Here is a 24,047-nt window from a genome sequence, read left to right as displayed (position 1 = left end):
CACATTGTTTACTTGTAAGCTTTGGGAGGTCTCATCTTTCTTATAATAATCTCTTTTAATAACTAGCTTCCTTTGAGTAGGTATTTTTTTTCCCCTGTTAATGCCTGTATCATGCCAACAGTGCTGTGTTTACGTGGACGAACTTGCTGGTGGTGGTTGTGGAGCTGGAAGGCTCGGAACAGGAAGCCCTGGACCTGGTGGCGCTGGTGACGAACGTGGTTCTGGAGGAGCATTATCTCATAGTGGGTGTTGTGGTCATTGTGGACCCAGGTGTCATTCCCATCAATTCCCGTGGTGAGAAACAACGGATGCACTTGAGAGATGGATTTTTAGCTGATCAGTTGGATCCTATTTATGTTGCCTACAACATGTGAAATTGGGAAACCACATCAAGGCTAAAGCACCAAAATCCAAGGGACTTTCCTCATAATAACATCAGAATCCATGTTCTGTGTTTTTAAAAGCTGTTGAAGACCTTAGGAAAATGGAGATACCACTCTTCACAGACTTTCATCTCCCAAGACTGCATTTGCTTTCGTAAGTCCATTGTAACAGTTACAGCTGTCTTAGGATGGAGAGTTTACTGGAATTCCTGAAGGAAGCTTATTAGAACTATCATGGACCAATTTTATTTTTTTTGGGGGGGGGGGAATAATTATGAATGTCAGTACTTGATGCACTGCATAAAAGGACATAAAGCAGGGTGGGGAGAGATCACCAGCTGTGAGGAGGACTCCTGGAAAAGTAACACCTAAAGTCGTGAGTAACCATCCAGAGTTCACCTCCATGTGACTGTTTGCAATATATCGGCAGTTTCGGGGTTGGGACTTAACCTTCAAGATTGCACACACCTCTACCACATTCTCTACTGAAAGGAATTTTGCACATATTTTGAGATTTAAAAATGCAGCCTTTTTATTTTAAATCACTGACTCATCCCTGTTCAGAAGAAACCAACCCATTCCGATCCCGGATTCAGTGTAACAGTTAATGCTGCTGTTCAGCTTTTTTGTACCACGCGAAAACAAATACTGCAACTGTAACAGTGTTACTTACGGTGCCATGCTGGACTCTGTAATGCTACAAACTTTATAATAAAATACAAAGTAATATCCAGTTTTAAGTACTTGATGCAGGAGCCTTCAGTGCTCTTGCTCTCCTAACTCCACGTCCAAGTCACCTGTTTTCATAATGTCAGCTGTTAATTCCTGCCCTGCATAACGCCAAGGATTTGAAAATTCATTCCAAAGCCACTAGTCCCTGAATGATTTGTACAGATGTTTACAAAGCATGGGCTTACAATATGTTTTCCCTGAATATCCTGTGCTAAAACCTAAAATAGCTACTTTTTTTTTTCCCCACCATGGAAAAGCTATTCAGTGTTAGTTAGCTTGAGCTGCTGTGGTACAAACTGTCTTTATTTTCTTTGGAGTTGTATTTAGACTCTTTTGTTCGGGCTAAAATACCCAGTTGATTGAGTCACAGTTGACTAATTAAGGTTTTGAAGTTTCTGCCTGATCTAATACTGCAGTGAACCTGATGCAGAAAGAGAAGAGGAAGTTATTCAAATACTTCCTGTGTTTGAAGGTAAGCACGAGACTAGCAAATAATTATTTTTATAGATTTGTTAAAGACTTTGAGAGCTACGTACAATTTTTTTAGTAATGCACAAGTGTGGCAAAAGGGCCAGCTTTTTCTGCGAGGCGATTCTGCCTGGATCAGTGCCTAAGAAAGATGGATGTCAGTCCCCTGATATATCAGATTTACTCATGGTTAAATAAACTCTGAAATCTGCAAGAAAAAGCTTTCCTATATAGTAGTTATCTGCCCTGATGGGGTTTACCTGTGGTGTATTATACAGCTGCATACTCCTAACTGTAATTATGTACAGAACCTGTGTAACTTATTCTCTGAGTACAGCAGCTTCCAGCAGCCAGGCTGTGGGACACCCCTCCTAACAAAAGAGCTGGCAAAAGGAGAGAACTCCCTAACCTTCATCTCCACGTTGTAGTTTTTTAGCAAATAAAGCATTGTAAGACTTTTGTATTGAGACATACTGATGACAGTGAGACGAGTTGCCTTGTAAAGTTAAATCTTAAAACAAAAAAAAGCTCATTAAACATTTCAAAACAGCTCATGACAATCTGACTTCATGAATGTTGAAACTTGGGCTTGTTAGATCAAAACCTTGGCTTAGCACAGTTTGCACCCGTGTTTCGGGCGGTTTAGTGCCTTAAAGAGCTTTTTCTGTGAAACTTCAGGGTGGGGGCAGCAGGCCTGGGCCGGGCCTGTGTGATGTCACCTCCATGGTGCTGACAGGGCCAGGCCTGTATGATGTCACTGCCATGGGGCCAGCAGGGCTCAGCTTGTATGACATCACCACCACGGTGCTGGCAGGGCCAGGCCTGTGTGACGTCACTGCCATGGGGCTGGCTATGTATGACGTCACCACCATGGTGCTGGTGGGGCCAGGCCTATATGATGTCACTACCTTGAGGCCAGCTGGGCTGTGCGTGTGTGACACCACCACCACGGTGAGGGTGGGTCTGGGCTTCTATGACATCACTGCTGGGTGGGCTGGGCCTGTATGACATCACCACCATGGTAAGGATGGTGCCAGGCCAGTATGACATCATTGCCATGGTGCTGGCAGGGCCAGGCCTGTAGGATGTCACCGCCATGGGGCCAGCAGGGCTGGGCCTGTATGACAGCACTGCCATGGTGATGCTGGGTGGCCTGGGCCTGTATGACATCACCACGGCGGTGCCTGTATGATGTCACCACCACGGTGCGCGTTACATCACTCCTGCAGCACCTGATGATCCCTGGCTTCACCGCTGCTCCGTGTGTGGCTGAGCCTTTCTGGAGCCTCTGAGCTCCAGCCCTGTGTGAGGACGCACAGCACAGTCCAGCCGTGCCCCTGCTTGGGCAGAATTTATACCTTAGAGAAACATTGTAAAAGGCCAGGACCAAGATAGGCCTGATGCCAAATCCAGGCTGATGCCGACCAGGGCGAAAGCACTGGCTGGGAAGGAAAAGCCGGAGCAGAAGCAGCAGGATGGAAGTGACAGCCCCCAGCAACATCACCAGGCTGATGCACAGCTGCTGTGGCAGCACGTTGGAAGGCTGTAAAAATCCCTAAAACAGCTGTTGTGCCCTCCTGCAGTGTGGGGTCATGGGAGGTAGAGTGTCTGGTTTAATTTTTATCCAAATAAAATGATGTGCTGCACCAGCGTTACTCCAGAGCACGTTTCCGACTGGTGTTCTTCTTCTGACACAAGGTTCAGGGCAAACACTTATTTGGGGCACAGCAGCTGTGTCAGACTCTGCTGAGGCTGCCCACAGTCAGCATGGTGTGCAGAACACTCTGTGGTTACAGGGTGTTCCATCCTGGGAATGGGGCTCTGGCAGGGGATTTTTTCATGTCATGTGCATCTTTTAAACACAGACTTTCAGGGGTTCCTGGCCAAAGCACCTGCTTTTACTCAGATTTAAAGAAGGATGCTTGTTTATGGAAATCAATTAAATTGTAGTTTCTTAAATGAAACCAAAGTTTTTGTTTGAAAAGGCAAGAGAGGTGAGGCACCTACAGAAACCACTTGTACCAGCAGTAGGTTTAGGAAACAGGCAGGAATTGATCCTGCAAAACGTGACTTGTGTTTAAAAGCAGTGCACATAACAAGATGAGGGCATCTTGGAGCCTTTGCTGTTCTTCCCACTGTTAATTCCAGCGAGGCATTGTGCCTGGCATCCAGAGAGTGCTCTGTGTGACATGCATTTAAAGCATGGCAGGTTTTTAGTGCCAAAACATCTTAACTCATCTTCCTCAAAGCTAATGAAATCGGGATTCAAAAACCTATAATTCATCTTAAAGGGGCACGACATTTGAAATCCCAGCTCGTAGTAAAGCTACAAGGATGATTTTTGTTGTTGTCTTTTGTGGTTTTTTTACCTGATTTGTGGGAATAGAAAATGTACTAACAAGAAATTCTAAGCCCTGTCTCCTTCTGAACTAATGTGCTGCTGAGGGAATGGGGCAGGAGGGCTGCTGTTGAAGCAGAATGTTTCAGATTTATTCTGAGGCGAGAGACTGGACTCCGGTGAGTACTAAATAACTTTGTAAACATTAATAAAGCTGCATTTATTGCAGCAGTGTTCTTTGTGAGCTGCCACTTCATACTGACTTTTTAGAAACTTTATGTCATTTTAGCAGCAGTACCATGAGGTTGCTTTAATGCCCTTATTTATTGCTAAATGTTTCCCAGGAATTTATTACAGTGGTAAAAAAGAAGCAGCGTTCATTTTAAGTGCACATTGCAAGTGTTCTGTTCCAAGTCCCTGATTATTTTGATGCTGTTTCCCTGCCATTCTATGAAAACAGATACTGTGCACTTTAAGGATCTCTTTGGATAGGCTTCTGGTTCAGTTTCTGTGGAATATCCACAACTCTGTTCTAAGGGCAAAAAGGGAAAGCTTGCACATTTCTCATATTGCAGTGTATCAGGCCAGAAACTGTGTTAGTAGATGATAGAGCTGGATTACATCTAAGAACTAATTTACAGCTGGCAAAACTGCATGAAATAATTCTTTAACTTTTTGCACTTCAGGGTTTACTTGATGCTTGGTATATTCTTGCTTATATGTTTATATTCAGCCAGTTAATATGCTTTAAATATTTATCTGGTCAGATATTTCAAATGAGATGTTTCCAAGCCAGAACTTCTCGTCATGGCCGGTTCTAATTGGCCAAATTTTTGTGTTTGCATTTAGATTTCGTGTTGGTTTTGTGTTGTTTACGAGGACTTGGACACACCAGGTTCTATTTCCAGTTTGATTTTGCCAGTGCCATATAAGCAGAGTTCTATCTTTTTTTGTATTTCAATACATGTTCTTAAAATAATATATGTCTTTTCCTCCAGTCATTTCTGGGATTTTTAACCCTGTTCTCACCTGAACATAGAAGTTTTCTTATGGAAGTGACAAACATTGCTATTTTTCTAGCATTCCTTAAAACTTACCTGGCAAAGGTAACTGCAAAATCATGATTTGTCTTTATTTCTGCCACTTTGCCAAATGTGAATGACAGTGCTATGGTTCATTGTGTTCCTTCTCTGGAGTCTGTAAAAGTCCACGTCTGATTTGTAGAAAAAAAACCCATATTTTGGTTTCCTTCTTAAGTTATTTTTCTTGCTGTCAGTGTGCAAACTCTGATATTGAATGATTTTTTTTTAGATATGCTAACAGCAACAGTCAGCACTCTTAGTAAGATTAGATCCTGTGTGGAAGGACATTCGGGGGGGGTGGGGCTGTAAGTGCTCTAACAGTGCTGGTAATTTTGTCTCTGATCCAGGGATCCCTTTCACAGATGCACTTCAACTGAAGTTATCTGTGGAGAGAATAAAAGTTCAGATTCCAATCTCCCTGAGCAAAAAGTAATGATATCATTCTAAATTCTGAAAATGCAATTCAGCAGAGGTAGAACACAGCATGGATGTACAAAATCTGCCTTCCTGTTACTGTACTTTCTTCTCTTTGTTTCACTTTTAGAACCGTTGATAAGTAGGTCTTGTCTTGAACAGGAGTCTGTAATATATGAAACCTTCTGTTGTTGTCCTTCCTGGTGGGAAATTCATTGGCTTCCTCTTTATAGAGAGTCAAAAGCATAACTGACAAATGTGTCCTACGTCAGGTAGGCTCTGCTGGTGAGAAGCTGCTGTTTGATCCTTGGGGAAACCTTCCAGGGCCCTGAGGGTCCCACAGCGCAGAACTCGGAGCTCGCTGTCACCAAACCTGCCTTTCTGCAGGCTGTCACTGATGATGGAAACGTGGATTTTCTGAGCTCTCCTGATTGATGCAACATCAGATCGATGTAATCAGTGCCTGTGAGGTCTTGTACACATCTCAGATATTGTACACAGCCCCCTTGTTTGCAGGGGTTTTGTAGGCTGGGCACGGGGCTTGTGCAGTCTGTGGGGGCCCAGGCTGTGAGCAGAGGTGCTGGAGGTGGCTGGCTGTGGCTGTCCTGTGTGTGTGAGGGGACAGCAGGCCTGAGGGATCAGCAGAGTTGTTGGCAGAGGGCCAGCATTGCCCAAACTGCTTTGCTGGCCTCCCCTACCGTGCCAGTTACAGCTGTCCCCACAGTCCACGATCTGAGCTGAGCCACCCCTTGTGTCAGAGGGACAAGGAGCACAAGGGGAGCAGAGCTGTGAGGTGTAAGCTGCAGTGCAGGCTGGGGGATGGTGAGGCCTGTGACCGTGCAGTCTTGTTTCAGGGATTTCAATTTTGCCGACCTGGGAGGCGTGCCAGGGGCTCAGCAGCCTGAGCACTGCCCACTGCAGCGTTTGTAGTCAGGGTGCTCATCTCAAAGGAGGACACACACTCTTCCTCTCTGACAAGAGGCACCAGCTCCACCTTCTCCTGTGCCAGGTGAAGCCTCTCTGAATTCCCAGCAGTCATGTGGCTGAGTAAGGATCAGCCTTACTGCCAGAAACATGGGTGCAGTCCTGCCGTGTCACTCCCTGCTGCTGCTCTCGTGCCTGCCCAGGGACAGGCCAGCCCGCTCTGTGTGGCACCGGCTCTGCCAGCGCTCAAGCTCACTGCTGCTGCAATGCTGTGCAGAGCTGCTGGACAGGCCTGGTCTCAGGGAAGGATTCCTCATCGTGTGAGCACTGCTGGTGCAAGGGGGCAGAAGGCAGGTGAGATTTGGAGACCCTTGAATGGAAGCATCTCACCCTCGGGTTCAGGCTCCAGAGAGGGTCATGAGTCCTGTCTACCCTTCCCAATCTTGAGGACACTGTCTGCCTCCATTCGTTGTCGTCACACAGTGCCTCAGCTCTGTACTAGTGCTGAAACAGTTGAACTGTCTCAACAAATGAGTGCTACCCTGGGATGGCAAAATGGCTTTTTGTGCTAGGTGAAGTATTAAGATGCTGTCTCTTGTATGCCTGACTCTACCTGAGTGTCCCCTTGCAGAGCTTGCGGGAGACAGGTGAGAGTAGCAAGATGGCTCCTGTCCAAAGACACATCATTTTGTGCATGAAATCATTATAAAATGGGGAATGAGGTAAAAACAATGACAACTGTGAGCATCTTTGTCATGAGTCTGTTACTGTGGATGTTGCTGGCCAGGAATACCCAGCTCACAGGTGTTGCTGAGCTGGACAGCAGGTGCAGACTGAAAAAGGCAGGAGCATAGGCTTTGGGGAGGTTGCCCTAGGTTTAGTTTAGGCTTTGTAAGGGCTCACCACTGCAAGCCCCCGGATGACTCCTGCGGAGGTGCCTTGTGCTCCTTTGTCCTTGCAGATGCACCTGCCAGTGTGGACAGCCAGATGGAACATGGTGGTGGTGACAACCTTGGCCAGCCACAGTGACACCAGGGAGGAGGTGAAGGGTCGATGCCCAACAAGAAACCCAGGGCCATGAGCTATAGCAGTGCTTCAGGCTGCATCCTCCAGCCTCCCGCTCTGACGATGCAGGTAAGCCTGGCACAAAAGGACACGTTTTTCACCAGATACTGAAACCACATTTTATTTTCGTCACTTCCACACACTCAGGAGGCTGTGCCTGGTCTGTGGTCACACTGGGCCAATCCCCCATCCCTTCTGATTGAGCCTGGACACCTTTCCAAGGCACATCCCAGGCCCAGGAGCTGACCCCAGCCCAGAAGCCTCATACGCTGTTGCTTTCAGTTCTGCAGGCTGCCAAAAGCAGGGAGGATTGATCAACAAGAGGAAAGCCTGGGCTGTTAGATGGTTATGCTTTTAGATGGTTATGCTTTGCCTTGCAAGCCAAGGGTGTCTCAATTTGCCAAGAAATGGGTGGGCTCTACTGAGCCCCTGTGAGGGGACAGGAGCTGGGTTTCCTGGGTTAATGCCGTGCACAGAGCCCACAGGAATCACTGGGAGCCTTCCTGTTCAGGCCAATGGGCTCAAACCAGGCTTCCATAACCAGCCCCTCTGTGTCACCTCCTCCTTCAGCCCTTAAATTTCCCTTATTCCTTTGCAAGCAAGCTTGGATCACAGCATCTGCCTGCTTCCAGCCCTGTGCACATTCCTGGCTTACAACAAGCAGGGAAGGAGCTTGAGACAAGGCACTCACACGCTGCCTCCAGCATGGTGGGCACTGGCCGATAGGCTTTCCCGAGCTGTGCAGGTGTTTCTTTGTTTCACAAAGCTGCAGAACTTAATAAGCTGCTGAAGTCTAGCACAAGCTGAACTCTTAAGGAGCCTGTAGTCACACCCGCTCCTTTTCCCAGAGGAGTGATGCTGCCTTGCAACTCTCCAGCATGAGCAGAAGGGGCTCGCCTGCTTTCCACCAGCTCACTCGTGCTCAAAGAACTCGTGGCAAGCGGCAGTGACCATGGCAATGAAGGCTACAAACTCCTGGAAGTCGCACTCTGCGTCCCCATCGCTGTCCAGTGCCTCCATGACTTTGTCCACAGTCTCCTGGTCTTTGATTTCCTGAAGTGATAGAAACAGGCAGCCAAAGCTGGGGAGGACCAGAGTGGGACCCAGACAGTAACATGTCCCTTCTCTGGTGCTCTCGTGGCTGAATCTGTGTTCAGACACATTGTTTCCAGTCTGAGTTGGGGCACTGCCCTGTGTCTCTGGGAATTGCAGCCACAGCTGTGCTGCTGGGAAGGGACATCTTGAGCCCCTTGGGGCGAGGCTGTCTCCCCATCTCAGGGAAGGAAATTTCCCTAGTATCCAACCCACACCCCAGCCTGCCATGCAGGCTGTTGCACTTGTCCTTCTGCTCTGCAGAGCTGAAGCAAAAGATTTAATGCCCTGATGTGTGGATAAACCACTTCCCCTGCTCTTGCTTTCCATGGGAGACAGAGTTAGTGGAGTGCGGAGGCTGCTTAATGCCACCTGAGCCCAGCCAGGCGAGCTGTGAGGAGGGCAATACTTACACTGAGGAAATGGGTCAGCTCATTGTTAATGAGCTCCTTCAGTTCTGATTTCTTCAGCTTGTGCTTGTCTCCCTCCTTCCCGGAGTACTGGTGGAAGGCATCGATGATGGCGATCATGCCCTTCTCCAGCTCAGACATGGTAATGGCGTGGCCCTGAGGTCAGAGGGGACAATCAGGACATTAACCTGGGCAAGCTCCAGCAATTCCTTTTGCTTTGGAAGCACAGCCACCTCGATCAGCAAAACCGGACCCCGTGCTTAAAGCATTCTGCTGGGAAGGACTGACAGCAGCTCTGGCTTCAGGGGAAAAGCTTCTGAGAGACTGTGACTCTGCTTTCAGGGGCTCTCGAGAAACACAGAGCCACAGCACAAGGAGGGGGGCAGGTAAGGGTTCATTCTGCTCACAGAGCTTCAGAACAGTTTTGCTGTCCCTTCTGTCACAGGCAGCCTCGCCTATGCCTTTGCCTGCAGGCCTGTCTCCAGCCGAGCAGTCAGGGGAACCAGGCAGGAGCCAGTTTTGATGAGTGCCAGCAGGATGAAATAAGCACCCCTCTAGCCTCCCCCCTCCCTCACTTGATCTGGGGATCCTCCTGGGAATGATAATCATTGGGATCGCAGCGTTTCCTGCAGATTTCACAAAGAGACAAACCAAAACCGGAGAGATACAAAACCACCTTCCCAGAAGCTGGGGAAAGAAACTAATGGCACTCTGTTCGTTCATACCCCACAGGTAAAATGTCTCCTGCCCTGTGACCTGGCTCCTGTTTCTCCACCACAAGGCACTGAATCTCATCCCACCGCCTTATTCTCCAGCCGACATCCTCCCCCATGCAGCAGTCAGTGTCCAAACAGAAAGACTGTTTCCAGTCAGGTGGGAAATATTCCCGAATCACTTCATGCGTGCATTCTAAGAGCCCTTTGCATGCTCACGGCCTGCCCGCTTCCCTGTCCGCAAGGCTGAGGAGAGTTTCGGCTCCCCACCGGCTCCGCAGCGCTCGGCGCCCCGGCGCTGCCCCCGCCCCGCATCCCCCGGCCCCTCTCACCTCCCTGCTGCCGGCGGGGCTGTGGCTCAGCGATGCGGCGAGGCCGGGCGCCCCAGGGACTCGGTGCCTTCTTATGCCGGAGGCGGGGAGCCCCTGGCGCCAATGGCAGGCGAAGGCGGGGGTGTCCAGGCCGGGCTCCGGGCCCGCAGCGCTGCCCGCAGCGGCGCTGACCCGCTGCCAGCCCACGGCCGCCCGTGTGGGAGCCGCTGTGGCCCTTTGTCCCTTCACTGTGCACCCCTGAGACTCGCCTGACCGCGTCTTCCCTGCCCCCTCCCCGTGCCTTTGCGGGGCAATCACGACTGTATCGGGCTCTCAGTGCTCGAAGGACAGGACTGGCGGCAGCAGCCGCTCCTCCCGGGTGCCTGCCGGGGAAAGAGCGCCGGGTCCGCGGTGTGCCTGCCATACCCCGGCGAAAAGCTGCGTGGAGGGGCCGTGGGTTCTCACACGGCTGTCACTTGGCCAGTGACTGTGACACCACCCTTGTGACTGGGGGGGCAGGAATCTCCTACCTTCATGTACCTGCTGTCCGTGTCACAGCCACGCGGGGGGCGTTGCTCCCAGATCCCCTGCCAGCCCCAGCAGCCACCGTTAACCGGCATTATGTGCACTTCTGTCTAAAGCCAAGAGCTACAAGTTTCCTTTCCACCAGAGATCCCCCTTTCAGGCTTGTGCACAGACCCGATGGAGGGGACGCTGTGTGGGGACTGGCAGGCAGCCCAGCAGGGAAGGAGGATGTGGAGGGGAGCAGGTGACAAACAGCAAGAGCAGCAAGCAGCATCTTTCACCCAGACTGTTCCCGGTGGCACAGGACAAGCAAATGGTTAATAAACACAGAGAACATGCTGAAGAAAGCAAGTTTCACTGTGTTTCATTGCAAAGTCATGCTCTTTCCCAGGAATAAGATGGTATGAGCCAAAGTTGAAGCTGTCTGATGTTACTGTTGTGGCATGTTGCCATTTACACCTTTTTCAGTGCAGCACAGGATCAGTAACTGCTTTATGTCAGAGGCCTTTGTTGGATTTCAGGCTCAGTGTGACTCAGAACGTGGCACTCCTGCTAACCAAGAAGACAGGTGAGCAGTGCCCATGATGAAGAGCCCATTTTGTTGCCACACTCAGCTCCTGCAGAGAAATGTGGAAAGGGTAAGAGCCTTATACATATGCTTGTGGGCGGGATGAAGGTCTGGACCTCTTTAAAAAAAAAGTGCCTTTGAAGAGGCAAGACCAGGTTGCTGGACAGACACATTTCCTGGCAGTTCCTGCATTCCCCAAATCTACTGAGACACCATCTACCATGTTACTTAAAAACTTTTTCACGTACTGGTGTGAAAGAAACATTGATCATTTCATTACCTCAGCTCATGGAAGCTTTTGTAACAGGTTCAAACACTGGTTTGGGGAAAAATAATTTCCCTAGCATTATGTCTGAGTATGTTGACTCTAAATATTTACCTGGCCCCTGAAATTCTTGCATTTATGGCATTGTAAACTACACCAGTTATCTGTGCTCTGATTGGACTGGCAGGGACAGCAGGGATGCTTTTAGGCAGTGGTGTTTCTAGTGCAGAGGTAGTTTGTCAACAATCTTGCACTATTTGATTTTTTCCATGGATATTTGCATTCGTGTAAGAGCTGGCTATAAATGGGGCTCTCTGTCAGCAGGAAAGAAACAGTATTTTTCTCTGCTGATGGCAATTTGATCTGGTAGATCTCTTAGCTCAGTCCTTAGCCAAGAAATACATTAAAGCACATAATTTCTAGTCAGAGATGAGGTCCTAGCTCAGCCTCTTTAAACCATTTTCTGATGTCATTCTGGAAAGTGACCTTTTATTAAAATGTAACAGAAAAATTAGCATTTGACAGATCAAAACTTGAACAGTCTTGAAATATCCTTTCCTGATGATTCTTACTGTCCATTTCACCCCCAAATCATTCTGACTTCTGTATTTTACAGGCATGGTCTGGAATGATCTGCTGATAAGGTGGGAAGGAGCAGCAGGATCAGGTGGGAACACCAAAACCCTTGACCCTTGCCTGACTCTGCTAATGAGCAGCTCCAAGCAACTTCCCTGATCCTTGTCCAGGCTCATATCCTGGCAAACACTGGTCTCCTGGGTCATCCCTGACCCAGCCAGTGACAGCCCAGGAGGTCTGGGCATGGGTGGGGGGCTGCGAGCTGGCTGTGCTTTCAGTGCTCTCCAAAGAGCTGCTCCTGTTATTTTAAAATTCATGTCCTGATCTTTGATCAGGAGAGCGTGACCTTGGGGCTCCTTTCCTCAGAGTCAGTGCTTCCTGGCCAGCACTTTGAGCTGATGTGTTTAAAGAAACAAGGGGGTTTTACAGCGCCCAAGGCCGAGCAAAACACTTCAGCCCTCTGCCTGTCTCCCTCTCTGCGGTAAAACACAATGTGGGCTCTTCATACCAGGCTCAGGGAGACAAGCCAGCCTATTTCTTTGTCTCTCTGGTGTGTGTGGCGCCAGGCTCTGCCAGACCACGAGACAAAGGCCAGCAGTCATTGAACTGGGAGAAAAAAAGCAATGAAAGCAGAGGAATTTGGGTGGGAGGGTGAAGAAGCTGCTTCTGCCTCTGCAGCGCTCACAGAGAGCAGCACTGCAGGGAGCAGGTTCCCCAGCTCTGTCCATGGGCACTGAGTCCATGTCTGAAGCTACAAACCCAGCAGCCAGAGGTGAGCTTGTTTCTGGCTGAGTTCAGCTGAGGGCCAGACATAGAAAAACTTGTATAAAAATAATGCTAAGGTAACAGCAGTTTGGCAATTATTAAAAATTTTGGAGGCAGGCAGGTTCTATAAAGACAGAAAAATAAATCCAAGTGGTTCATCTCCCACCACAGCCTTTAGACAAACATTACCGTAAATTATCTAGAGATTTTGGCATCTGCAAGGAAGTGGAGATACATGAAGCTCATCTCAGCAGATTCATTACGACAATTCTTTTTGTCTTAAACCAAAAATAAGCCTAGTTTATAAAATAAATACCAAATTAATTCTTTAATTCACAAATAAAATTACTGCATCCTTTTCAAAAATCCCTGAGGTTATGCTGGACATGAGTGAAGAGCTATTTGCTAGCAGAGAAGCAATTTAAATTCGACTTGTAGTGTGCATTATATACTATAAGTATTAAGTATTATAAGTAGTAAGAGATAGGCATGTTTCTGTCTTGGGATGCTGATGGGTGCCACACTTGGGAGGAGCTCTTTCATCCCTGGGCCCCCTGAGGTCCCTGGGGTGGCTGTGCCAGGCAAGGCACGGACATGGAGGGGGTTTTCCACCAGACCATTATAAATTCACACCCTCACACTCACACAAATTCCCAGCCCTTTCAACACAGCAGCAGCAAGTACAGCATCTCTGGGATTTACACCCCTGTGTGCCTGATGGCGTTTGTAGCTCCTTTTGGGGAGCCTGCCCGAGCCGAGGGGCTTTGAAGGGCTGAAACATGAACTGGGCACCCGGGTTTGTTGTTGCCATTAATGATGGAAACCACAGGCTGGGCTTTGGGGGGGCACGGAGGTTGAGACAGTCGCTCCGGGGGTTGGCGCTGTCCCCCAAAGGGACGGGAGGGCTGTCGGGGTGTGCAGCCTTGGGCAAGGAGCGCGGTCCCTGTGGCCGGGTCAGACGTTCGGGACGCGGGATTCCGCCCCCAGCTCTCGGCCGGGAATGACGGACGCGGGGCGGGAGGAGCCGTGAGGGGCCGGCCGGGGGCGGGGCTTCGGCCCGGCCTCGCGCCCCCATTGGCTGCCGCCCGTGAGGCGATGTGGGACCAGGTGGCCCCGGCGCGGCCCCGGCGGCGGGAGCGGGATCGGGATCGGGACCGGGATCGGGAGCGGTGATGGCAACGGGCAGCGGGTGGGTCCCGGCGGTGGGATCGGGATGGGGCGCGACGGTGGCGGCGGGCAGCGCGGTGCCATGGGGTGGAGCGCGGTGGCGGCCGCGGCTCAGGATGCCCGTGTCTCCCAGGGCGGTTCGGCGGCGGGGCGGCCCTCGGCGCTCGGCGGCGGTCACGGAGCTGCCGGCCTGGCGGCTGCGCTGCGAGGGCGGGCGGCAGCGCTGGCGCTACCTGGGCGATGGCGATGGCGATGTCGGAGAGCCGCGGGCGCAGACGGCGCTGGAGCAGCACAGCCTCGGGCTGGACACGGTGCGGGGGGCCCGGGCCGGGGCGGGGGGACCGCTCCCGGGGCGCCCCGCTGAGGTGCCGCTGTCTCCCCGCAGGGCGCGGCGCTGCGGGCGCTGCCGGCGGCCGGCTCGGCCCGGGAGGCGGCCCGCAAGGGGATGCGTTTCTACGCGGCCCTGCAGGCCGAGGATGGGCACTGGGCGGGCGACTACGGCGGGCCGCTGTTCCTGCTGCCAGGTAGGCCTGGGGCACCTGCCCGGGGGTGGGTGTGTAGGATTCGACTCTGTACAGTGCCGGCCCGTCTGGTCCTCCAGGTCTCCTCATCACCTGCCACACGGCCAAAATCCAGCTGCCGGATGGGTTCCGGAAGGAGATGATACGCTACCTGCGCTCTGTGCAGCTCCCAGACGGAGGCTGGGGCTTGTGAGTAGCAAAGATGCTTCTTTGAGGGTTGGCCTCTCGAAGGCCCAGCACTTGGAGCTGCTATCGGATCTGCCCAGGCTCAGGGAGAGGGGCTCGGGACCTGTGATAGCTCTGGGTGGTTGGACTTGGTTGTGCAGCACTTCAGGTACTCTGTTTGTCACAGAGATGACCAGAACAATCAAGTCTGGCCATATCTCCTCTGTGTCACTATATTCCAAAGCATCATGTGCGACTGGGTAGTGCAGAGCAATGTTTCTTCCTGGATTAGTTGGGTCCCCCTTTTTCACAGTCACCCCTGGCATTCCCCTTCACCCTGACAAAGACAGTGGGTTATGTCTGGCTAATGCTAATAGCTGGCTAATGGCTCTGGTGTCTCTGTGTATGTGCCTGACAGGCATGTGGAAGACAAATCAACGGTGTTTGGCACAGCACTCAACTACGTAGCACTGAGGATCCTGGGGCTTGGACCAGATGACCCTGACATTGTGCGGGCCCGTGTCAACCTGCACAGCAAAGGTCAGCCGTGGGGCTGGGACACTGGTGAGAGAGGTCTGGCTGGACCCGAGGGCTGCATGGAACATGAGGGGCAGCATGGAACATGGGGAGCTGCTAGGTAGTGGAAGTACTGTTGCTCTTGCTTGCCCTTGGTGGCACCTGTGTTTTCAATTAGTGGTGGGAAACTGTGTTATGTTTTTGTACCATTGCCTGCTTGCCCTGTTTCGGGACGTGTGTCCCAGCCTGAGTAGTGTGTTCCCAAATATGGGGAGAAGTGGGCCCTGTGATGGGGAAGAAAGAAGGGAGCTGGCATGGCTGCGTTAACCCTGTAAGCTGATACTGTTCTCTGCAGGAGGTGCTGTGGGAATCCCTTCCTGGGGCAAGTTCTGGCTGGCTGTCTTGAACGTTTACAGCTGGGAGGGAATGAACACGCTTCTCCCAGAGATGTGGTATGTGCCCCCCTCGCTGTGGAGGGAGGAGATGTTGTCAGTCCTGCCACCAGCCTTGACCCAGAACTGTCCCAGGCACTGGTGTTTGCTGGGATAACTCCAGCTGTGGTCTGGAACTAGAGGTGCTCAGGCTGCTTGTCAGCTGGGAGCCAGCAGCAGGCCAGCCAGTGGGTGGATAACACTGAACACTGCACCCAAGGGAGGTGCCAGAGCTGAGCCCTGTTAGCATTACCCACAGGATCCCTGATACATCTGTGTGCTCCCTGCCTGTCACCAGTATCTTCTGGCCAGCCAGAACTGGGCCTTTAGCAGAAGGGGACAGCCACATGTAAGGCTGCCAGCCCTAACCCTCACTTGTACCCTCTCTGATTACTCAGAGGGCTGCTGGGTGTCAGAGAAGGAAAGTGTGTGACATTACCTCTGGGGGAAATAAGGGGCTGCACAGGACCAAGGGCTGCTGGTGCTTTGTCATCAAATGCCAGTAACTGTCAGTCTGGGCCTCTGCCTTCAAAGTCCCACATGACTGAACTGGCTTCTCCCCTCCCTCTTCTCTGAGCTCAAGGTCCTCCTTGCCCTCTGTCATCTGGGCCAGGAGCGGTGTTTGCTGGCCCTGGTGTGGAGGGAGCACCGCTGTTGGGGGGGATCTGAGCAGGGCCAGGCTGTGTTTATATCCCCTGGTGCAGGGGACAGGGAAAGATGTTCCCTGCTCTGGGCATTCCACACACCATCTCTCCGTGTTGCCCTAGGCCCTCCTTGTTCCTCACAACCTTCTCTGTTGCAATCAGGCTGCTTCCCACATGGTTCCCAGCCCACCCGTCCCGGCTCTGGTGTCACTGCCGCCAGGTTTACCTTCCCATGAGCTACTGTTATGCCAAGCGTTTGTCAGCAGAAGAGGACGAGCTCATACGGAGCCTGCGGCAGGTAAGGAAGGAGCTGATCCCGCTGGACAAGGATACGTGGCTCCATGACTGCCTGCTGCGCTTGGCCATGTCCTTGTGCACCGGCCTCTGGCTTGCAAAGTGACAGCTCTCATCCCTGCATGGTCCCTCTGTCAGGCAGCAGAGTAACTGCTCCTGGGCGCTTGCTCCCAGCTTTCCAGGCTGATGCCCTGTGTTGTCTCGTGCCAGGAGCTGTACGTGCAGGACTATGCCAGCATAGACTGGCCAGCGCAGAGGAACAACGTGGCTGCCTGTGACGTGTACACCCCGCACAGCTGGCTGCTGGATGCTGCCTACGGTGAGCACGAGGGGCCCTGTCCCCTGCCACTCTCTGCTGCTGCTCGTGCAGCTGAACCTGCCTTGCACCACGGGGGCTCTTCAGGGTCTACTGGCAGCTACTGGTGTATGCCCTGGAGCTGGGATGGAGACGTGGATTATGTGATCCATGGGCTTCTCCCTCCCTGAGAGCATCAGGGCCTTGTGCCCAGGTCCTCGGGCTGCTCTGGGGCAGAGCAGTTCTATGCTTTCCTCATCTGGTCGTGGTGTGAGCCGGGGTGCAGCCTGCCACAGCAAGTGAATCTGGCTGCACGGGGTGGGTTTTTGTTTTCATTGCATGTCCCTTTCTTTTCCTGTAGCCATCATGAACATGTATGAAGCCCACCACAGCACTCACCTGCGGCAGCGAGCCATCGCAGAGCTGTACGACCACATCAAAGCTGATGATAGATTCACCAAGTGCATCAGCATCGGGCCAGTAGGACATTTGCTGTTAATCCTTTAAACATCTCGCCCTTTGTTATTTAGGGACCAGCTTGTGCCCTTCCCCAGAGCTTTGCATTTGTGGCATGTAACCAGTAATCACCAGATCTTGCTTAACTCCTGAAGTTTAAGAGCTTAAGGCCAACAGGGCACAGGAGATGCAGAGGGCATAGGGATAGCTGGTGAGGGGTACCTGTCCTTGAGGTCCAGAGAAATGCTGTGGGGAGAAGCTCTGGAGTAATCTCATGGCACCTGCCCCACTAACTCAGCTATGCTGGGTGATGGAGCCATTGGGATCAAGGCCAGAACAGCCTCTGGATGGCTTTGTGCTGGGTGGGAGGGATATATGTCTCTGGGGCTGGAAGAAGCTCTATCCAGAGCAGTAACAGTGCTCCTTGTGGCAGATTTCCAAGACGATCAACATGCTGGTTCGCTGGTTTGTGGATGGGAAGAACTCCCCAGCTTTTCAGGAGCATGTTTCCAGGATCCCAGACTATCTCTGGTAAGGGCTGAGTGTGACCCACCTGGCACAGCACAGGGCTCTGATCCCTGTGGATTAAGCACACTGGGGCTGCTGACCTGCTTCCTGGTGCTCCTGCTGTGCCTGTGCTGCATCACTGTGCTGTCTCCTCCCACAGGCTGGGCCTTGACGGCATGAAGATGCAGGTGAAGTGCTGTAGGAGTTCATCTATGACTGAAGGGACCGTGGCATGGTGGGGCGGCCCATGGAGTAATGGGATAGCATGTTCATCCCGAGCCTGAGCTCCTGGCACCTCACCTCTGGTGCCTGATGGCCTTCTCTGTCTCACTGCCACTTCTGCTGGCTGTGCCAGGAGGGAATAGTACATGTCCTGCTAGTTTGCCTCTCTGTGGCTGTGAGCTGAGGGGGCAGCTCTAGGCCTCCATTTCCTTCATTCCCATGGGCTCTGGGAGAATGGAAGGAGAAAGCCAGGCCCCTGATCCTGCATGTGGTCTGAGCTCTGCTTCTCTCAGAGCCACTGTGTCCTGCTGCTCCTTAGTGCTGGCCAGCGCTCCTGCCTTGGCTGTGCACAGAGCAGGCTGAAGCAGCTGTCTTATTTCCTGTTCCCTTGCTGTCCCTTGACCTGCTGCATCTGTCCCCTTTGTGCCAGCTTATCAGCTGTGATGCTGAGTGGCATAAAACTGAGACGCAGGGTGGAGGCAGCTAGTGGGTGTGATGTGGGAGGGATATGCTGCCCCATAGACCCCACAACTGGGTCAGGGTGCTGGCTAGCACCTGCCTCTCACTATCAACATTCTCTCTTACAGGGCACAAATGGATCCCAGCTCTGGGATACTGCTTTTGCCATCCAAGCCTTCTTGGAGGTAATGCACCCTGCACTGCTATGTGCTGCCTTGGGAAAATGTTTTCCTCTCACATGTCCCCAAATACCAGAGCTGCTATGCAGTCTGTTGGAGCTCTGCTGTGTCAGTTCTGGCCTGGCATCCTGTGACTGAGCTAGGCAAACACATGTCTGCTCAGAGCATGTTTGGTTGCCACAGCTCCTTGTTGAGTGCTGACTGTGTGCCTCTTTTTCCAGGCAGAAGCTCAGGAGATGCCTGACTTCGTGTCCTGCCTCCAGAATGCCCATGAGTTCCTCAGGTTCTCCCAGGTGAGCAGAGCCCTTTGGTGGGATCTCACACACTAGTTGTGCACGCTTGGCTTCTGCTCAGAGCCCTGTTTGATGCATCTGTTGCCTTCTGAAGAGCTCTTCTGAAGGGCTGGACTAGCAAAGTTCTAGGGACAACCTCCTGTTTTCTGCTCCGTGTTTTCAGGGAACCATCTTTGCAGCTTGGCGAGGACCTTGGCCAGGCCCAGGCCCAGGCCTGAGCTTAGAGAGGCTGCACAACTTAAAGTTTAGGCTTCTTTGCCTTTCGACCTCTCTGGTACCGACAAGTTTGAGGCACCATTCTGGGAAACCCAGATCCCTTGGTTAGTGACTGTATGAGCTCAGTTCTGCTGGCCAGCTCAGTGGCTCAAGGTGGGGGTCACTGTCACCAGCAGCTTGGTGCAGATGCAGTCAGTCTTGTTCACAGTGTTGCCAATGGGAGCATTCAAAGCAGATGGTTCCCTGGCAGGAAAGCTTCCAAAGGGGGGATTTTAGCAACACTTGCTTGAACCAGGCCAAAAGGTGATTTCTCTTGAGCACTCTCTGCTCCAGAGCTGACCTCTTCTCTGTCTGCTTCCCCCAGTGAAAGACAGGTGCTGTGCACTTGCACATTGTTCTGCACCTGCAATGGTTTCAGCCTGTGGTCCTGCAGCCAGGCAGCTCCAGGCTGCCCTCACTTGTTTCTTGCCTCCTACAGATCCCAGAGAACCCACCTGACTACCAGAAATACTATCGCCATATGAACAAGGTACGATGACTGGGACTGGTCCCTGAAGGACTTGTGACCAGGGCGGGGATTTAGGCAGGGGGGACAGGAATGAGGGGCAACACCTGCCCCCCTACAAGGTCAGGGGAAGGTGCTGAGCTCACCTGATCCATTTCCAGGGTGGCTTCCCCTTCAGCACGCGGGACTGTGGCTGGATCGTGGCAGACTGCACAGCAGAGGGGCTGAAGGCGGTCATGCTGCTGCAGGAGAAATGTCCCTTCATAGCCAATCTTGTGCCCCCTGAGCGCCTCTTTGATGCTGTGAATGTGGTAAGTGCTGCAAAAATTAGGGCCAAGGGACATGCAGACAGGTAAACCTGTAAGAGAAGTCAAGGCCTGAGGGGTTGTTAGATCTGGTGTTAGATCTGATTAGATCTGAGGCCTGGTGTGGCAACACTGTGGCAACACTCTCTTGGCTGTGATACAGAGCTGCCTATGTAACGTAATGTGATGTGATGGCCTAGATTGGGCCTGCCCCTCCCTGTGGTTTGGGACCTGGGTTGTCTGCCAGCCCCATAGACCTGTGGGTCTGACTTTGTCCTCATACCTGGCTTGGGGCTGGACTGGGGTGGTACTGCCTGTGAGCTAGTCCCAGCCCTTCTCTGCTTGTCTGGGCAGTTGCTGAGCATGAGGAACTCGGATGGAGGCTTTGCCACATATGAAACCAAGCGAGGAGGCCACTTACTGGAGATGCTGAACCCCTCGGAGGTGTTTGGTAAGGGGAGCTGTGGGGGCTGGTTGTCCTGCCCACTGTGAAGGGACAAAGTGGCCTGGCCTCCCCGTGCCCAGTGGGTATCTGATGTAGGATCAGTGTGCTGTGGGTCTGAGGGAGAGGCTGGCAGCAGCTGACCCACAGACCCCCAACAGAGGGGCTGTGGCACTGATACCCTTCACCTGCTGGCAGGTGACATCATGATCGACTACACGTACGTGGAGTGCACGTCGGCTGTCATGCAGGCACTGAGACACTTCCAGAGCGAGTTCCCTGAGCACCGAGCCCCGGAGATCAGGTGAAGCTCTGGGATGAGAGCTGGGCAGGGGAGAAGACAGGCTGCACTTCTCAAGCTGCCTGCCATGGCCTCTTGGCACAGCCCCTGCTGAGCCCTGTTAGGGGTCTTGCCTGGATCTCTGCACTGGCATGGGGCAGCCCTGGCAGTGGCCAGCTTGGATACTGGTGGCTTCTCCAAACCAGAGTGCCCTGCAAGAGTCTGGGGCCCTGCCTGTCCCAAGGAGCAAGGCATAGACTGTTTGGGATCAGGCTGGGAGAAACTGGTGGACATCTGCCTGCCTCTTGGCTTAGCAATTGTCTTGCTCTTGCAGCCAGTTGCAGGCTGGGTCCCTGCTGCCCGTGGCATGAGGCAGAGAAGCCCCAGCTGGGGCACATACACCCACATGTTATACCTACGTATATCCCGAACCATGTAGCTGCCTGTCTGCATGCTTTTGCCTCTTGTGCCCTCCAATAATGGGACCCATCAAAGCCTCAGAGGGACTGATGGAGCTCCCAGTGAAGCAGACACTGAGTTTGATCTGCTTCTGAAGTGGGTGGCTTCTCTACTGTCCAGGGAGACTCTGCGGAAGGGCCTGGATTTCTGTCGCAAGAAGCAGCGAGCGGATGGGTCCTGGGAAGGGTAAGCTGTATTCCCAGTGCCCAGTTTTCTTCTGGCTGCCCCAGAGTGAGAGGGATCATGATGGCAGGCATTCCTGGCTGGTAGGATCCATGGGAGGGGAAGCAGGGGCTGATCCTCCTCTAGCTGCTGTGCTTTGCTCTCCATTACTCTCCCTCCAGCCCAGGTAGAGCAGGTACCTTGTTCATTGCACAAGACCCTGAGAAGCCTTGGGGGTCAGGGTGGTCCCAGTTCTGCTGACACCTGGGTTAGCTGGGAGCAGGTGTGGTGGGACTGGGCATGGTTGTGCCATAGGGGAAGGCAGTCTGCAGCTCTGTGTCTGGCTCTGCTATTCTACGAACACAGCCATGTCACAGCCTGCCTCTTCCTGGGGCCTCGCACCCCTGACAGTGCTGCTCTCCCCTTCCTCCTAGGAGCTGGGGGGTTTGCTTCACCTACGGCACCTGGTTCGGTCTGGAGGCGTTTGCCTGCATGCAGCACACGTACCGTGACGGGTGAGAAGGGGCTGTCTGGGTGCCCTGCCCCTACCTGCCTCCTGGGTCAGGGCAGGACTCCATGGTGGGGCTGGGGGGATGCCCTTGCTGTTCATGGACTCTCCTGCCTCAGGGACTGCTCCTCCCAGGAGCAATATGGCCAGGGCACTCACTGTGGGCACAGCTTCTCTTTGCAGCTGAGAACCGTGGGTGCCCAAATGCTCCCTGTCCCCAGTCCTGTCTTGACTCTGTGCCCCATCCCTGCAGGGCTGTGTGTCGAGAGGTGGCCCAGGCCTGCCAGTTCCTCCTCTCCAAGCAGATGGCAGACGGCGGGTGGGGAGAGGATTTCGAGTCCTGCGAGCAGCGCACGTATGTGCAGAGTGCTGAATCACAGATCCACAACACCTGCTGGGCCCTGCTGGGGCTCATGGCTGTCAGGTAGGAACAGCCTCACCTGGCCCCGAGTGCTCAGGGAGATGGGAGATGCAGGCTGGGTTGTGGGGCCTTGGGCTTGGCTGGTGTGGACCAATGCAAAGCAAAGGTCTTGATCACAACTACAGGCCTCCAACCTGGGAAAACGTTCCATATCCATAATGTCTGGTGTCCTGGGATTGTGGGGGGCCCTTCCCAAAGCATTCAGCATGCCTGGGACAAGCTTGGGGCAGCCTGGAGGTGTTTGGGTTTCCCAAGCACATGGATGGGGTGTTGCAGATGGTCGGGATGAGGGTACTCACATCTCTCTTGTGCTTTGCAGATACCCTGACATTGACGTGCTGGAAAGGGGCATTAAAGTGTTGATTGATAAGCAGCTGCCCAATGGGGACTGGCCTCAGGTACATCTTTAGTCTTCCCAAGGGTTTCCTGAACACCCTGCAGTCCTGTGTCACTCATACCATTCTACTCTCTGCTTCTCTCTCAGGAGAACATTGCCGGGGTGTTCAACAAGTCGTGTGCCATCAGTTACACCGCGTACCGCAACGTCTTCCCCATCTGGGCGCTGGGCCGGTTCTGCCGCCTGCACCCCGACAGCCCCCTGGCTGGGCAGCTGCGAGCTGGGCCGGGGCCCTGGGGCAGGGCAGGGCAGGCTGGGCAGGAAACCATGTCTGCCTGAACCTGGGCCACTGGTACTGCCAGGGCCTTGGACTTGGCTTGGGTACTGGCGGCTGCGTGGGACCACGGGGGTGCGTGCTGTGTGGGATGTCTCAGTGCTGACCATAGCGTGTGGACTGCTCCCTCTGCCAGGGAGGGGTGCTGCCCTGGTGCTGCAGAGCCTCTGCTTGTTGTTGAATCTCTTCTAAACATTCCCTTTTTAAGGTTTTTCCCAGGTATATTCTCCATCCCGGGATGGGGAGTGAAGTGCCTTTTCAAACCATTTGGAAGATCTGAGAAAGCTGCCAAGCTGTGTTATGTTCCACATCTGGACAGACTCTCATCCTGAGTAGAGCAAGTCTGCCTTTATCCTCCCAGGCTGGCTGGCTGTACCAAGAGTGTGGGATTTGGGGCCTCCCCACAGTGCCCAGCATTGTGATGGGGGACCCTGCACAATCCCTGCTGAGCTGGCCTCTGTACTGTGGGTGCCAGTGACAGCCTTTAAAGCACTGTCTGGAGTCTGTGCTGGGAGGGGAAGGGCACCTGGCCTCCCCCAGACATGTGGAAAAAAGAAGTGCTTCACTCAATTTTCTTATGGTTTTGTCCCCCAGCTGATGGCACCTGGCTTCCCAGAACCTCAGAGGTGAAGTCACCACAATTGTTCCCACTTTGGAGAAGGGGCAGCTGAAGCAGGAAGCCCTGAGGTGGTTGGCATCAGGGCACAGCCTGAGCCCCAGGGCTCCAGCCTTCCCCCAGCACAGCAAGTGCCTCTGCTCAGGCCATGGTGCCATTGGACATTCATAGTCAGAGCTGGAAGACTGACAGGTTAATAAATTGCTAATGGTGAGGCAAGAGGAATTTAACTGTGTTGTTCTCCTTACTGTCTGCCCAGTGTGGGTCCCAAGCAGAGGGGAGCTGGCACAGCAGCCTCACGTCACCTGGTTTGGGTTCCCTGTCCCCAGAGATGTGAGCATCATCTCCACCAACAAGCAAACCATGCTGAGAGTCTGTGCTGCCTCAGATGCTTTCGGCCCCAGAAAAGTATAATGAAGGAAGCAACTGGCTAAAGGGGAATGATCACTTCCTTCATCCTGCTCCTTACACTTGTGCAGATAAGCAGGATAGAAAAGCCTGTTTAAGTAAATTCAGCTCAGGCTGTGTCAGCAGCTCTGGTTGCCTTTTCCAAATTCTGGACACCTTTACACATGTCTGTGAGATTACTCTGCATTTAAATTTCTTCTTGCTGAAACTGAATTATTCAAGTGTCACACTGTGATGTGTCTTGAGAGGACATGACTGTTTGGATTTCACCTAG

The 24,047-nt window shown here is 52.8% G+C and overlaps 3 protein-coding genes across 7 annotated transcripts in view; 2 read left to right on the top strand and 1 right to left on the bottom strand.

Annotated features, from left to right (window-relative positions):
- DIP2A (disco interacting protein 2 homolog A) overlaps positions 1 to 2,133 on the top strand; it is an 85,773-nt gene extending 83,640 nt beyond the window's left edge. For all 3 annotated transcript variants that reach the window (XM_027703216.1, XM_027703215.1, XM_027703214.1), the window contains one exon: positions 122 to 2,133. In XM_027703216.1, coding sequence (XP_027559017.1) covers positions 122 to 374 — 253 coding nt within the window. In that variant the 3' untranslated portion in view covers positions 375 to 2,133. The remainder of the gene's footprint in view (positions 1 to 121) is intronic.
- Positions 2,134 to 7,499: 5,366 nt separating this feature from the next.
- S100B (S100 calcium binding protein B) lies at positions 7,500 to 10,069 on the bottom strand. 3 transcript variants are annotated; one of them, XM_027703202.1, is made up of 3 exons: positions 9,954 to 10,069; positions 8,912 to 9,064; positions 7,500 to 8,459 (listed from the first exon to the last, which is right to left on the bottom strand). In XM_027703202.1, exons 2-3 carry the CDS (start codon positions 9,047 to 9,049, stop codon positions 8,319 to 8,321), a joined length of 279 nt encoding a protein of 92 aa, XP_027559003.1. In that variant the 5' UTR covers positions 9,050 to 9,064; positions 9,954 to 10,069; the 3' UTR covers positions 7,500 to 8,318. The 3 variants fall into 3 exon arrangements, with proteins under 3 accessions (XP_027559003.1, XP_027559002.1, XP_027559004.1); XM_027703201.1 differs by having other exon boundaries at positions 9,892 to 9,966; XM_027703203.1 differs by lacking the exon at positions 9,954 to 10,069 and adding an exon at positions 9,634 to 9,752.
- A 3,867-nt stretch (positions 10,070 to 13,936) lies between these two features.
- Positions 13,937 to 23,595, top strand: LSS (lanosterol synthase). Its single transcript, XM_027703200.1, has 21 exons — positions 13,937 to 14,109; positions 14,184 to 14,322; positions 14,400 to 14,508; positions 14,903 to 15,024; positions 15,356 to 15,452; positions 16,238 to 16,373; positions 16,580 to 16,688; positions 17,026 to 17,144; positions 17,554 to 17,651; positions 17,788 to 17,815; positions 18,437 to 18,493; positions 18,709 to 18,780; positions 19,475 to 19,525; positions 19,663 to 19,812; positions 20,161 to 20,257; positions 20,447 to 20,552; positions 21,108 to 21,173; positions 21,584 to 21,664; positions 21,911 to 22,081; positions 22,398 to 22,476; positions 22,563 to 23,595. Exons 2-21 carry the CDS (start codon positions 14,244 to 14,246, stop codon positions 22,752 to 22,754), a joined length of 2,019 nt encoding a protein of 672 aa, XP_027559001.1. The 5' UTR covers positions 13,937 to 14,109; positions 14,184 to 14,243; the 3' UTR covers positions 22,755 to 23,595.
- Positions 23,596 to 24,047: the final 452 nt, after the last annotated feature.

Source organism: Neopelma chrysocephalum, unplaced genomic scaffold, assembly GCF_003984885.1.
Source record: "Neopelma chrysocephalum unplaced genomic scaffold, ASM398488v2 Primary Assembly neopelma1_211, whole genome shotgun sequence".
Classification (NCBI taxonomy): domain Eukaryota; kingdom Metazoa; phylum Chordata; class Aves; order Passeriformes; family Pipridae; genus Neopelma; species Neopelma chrysocephalum.
This window is presented reverse-complemented; position numbering and strand designations above follow the sequence as displayed.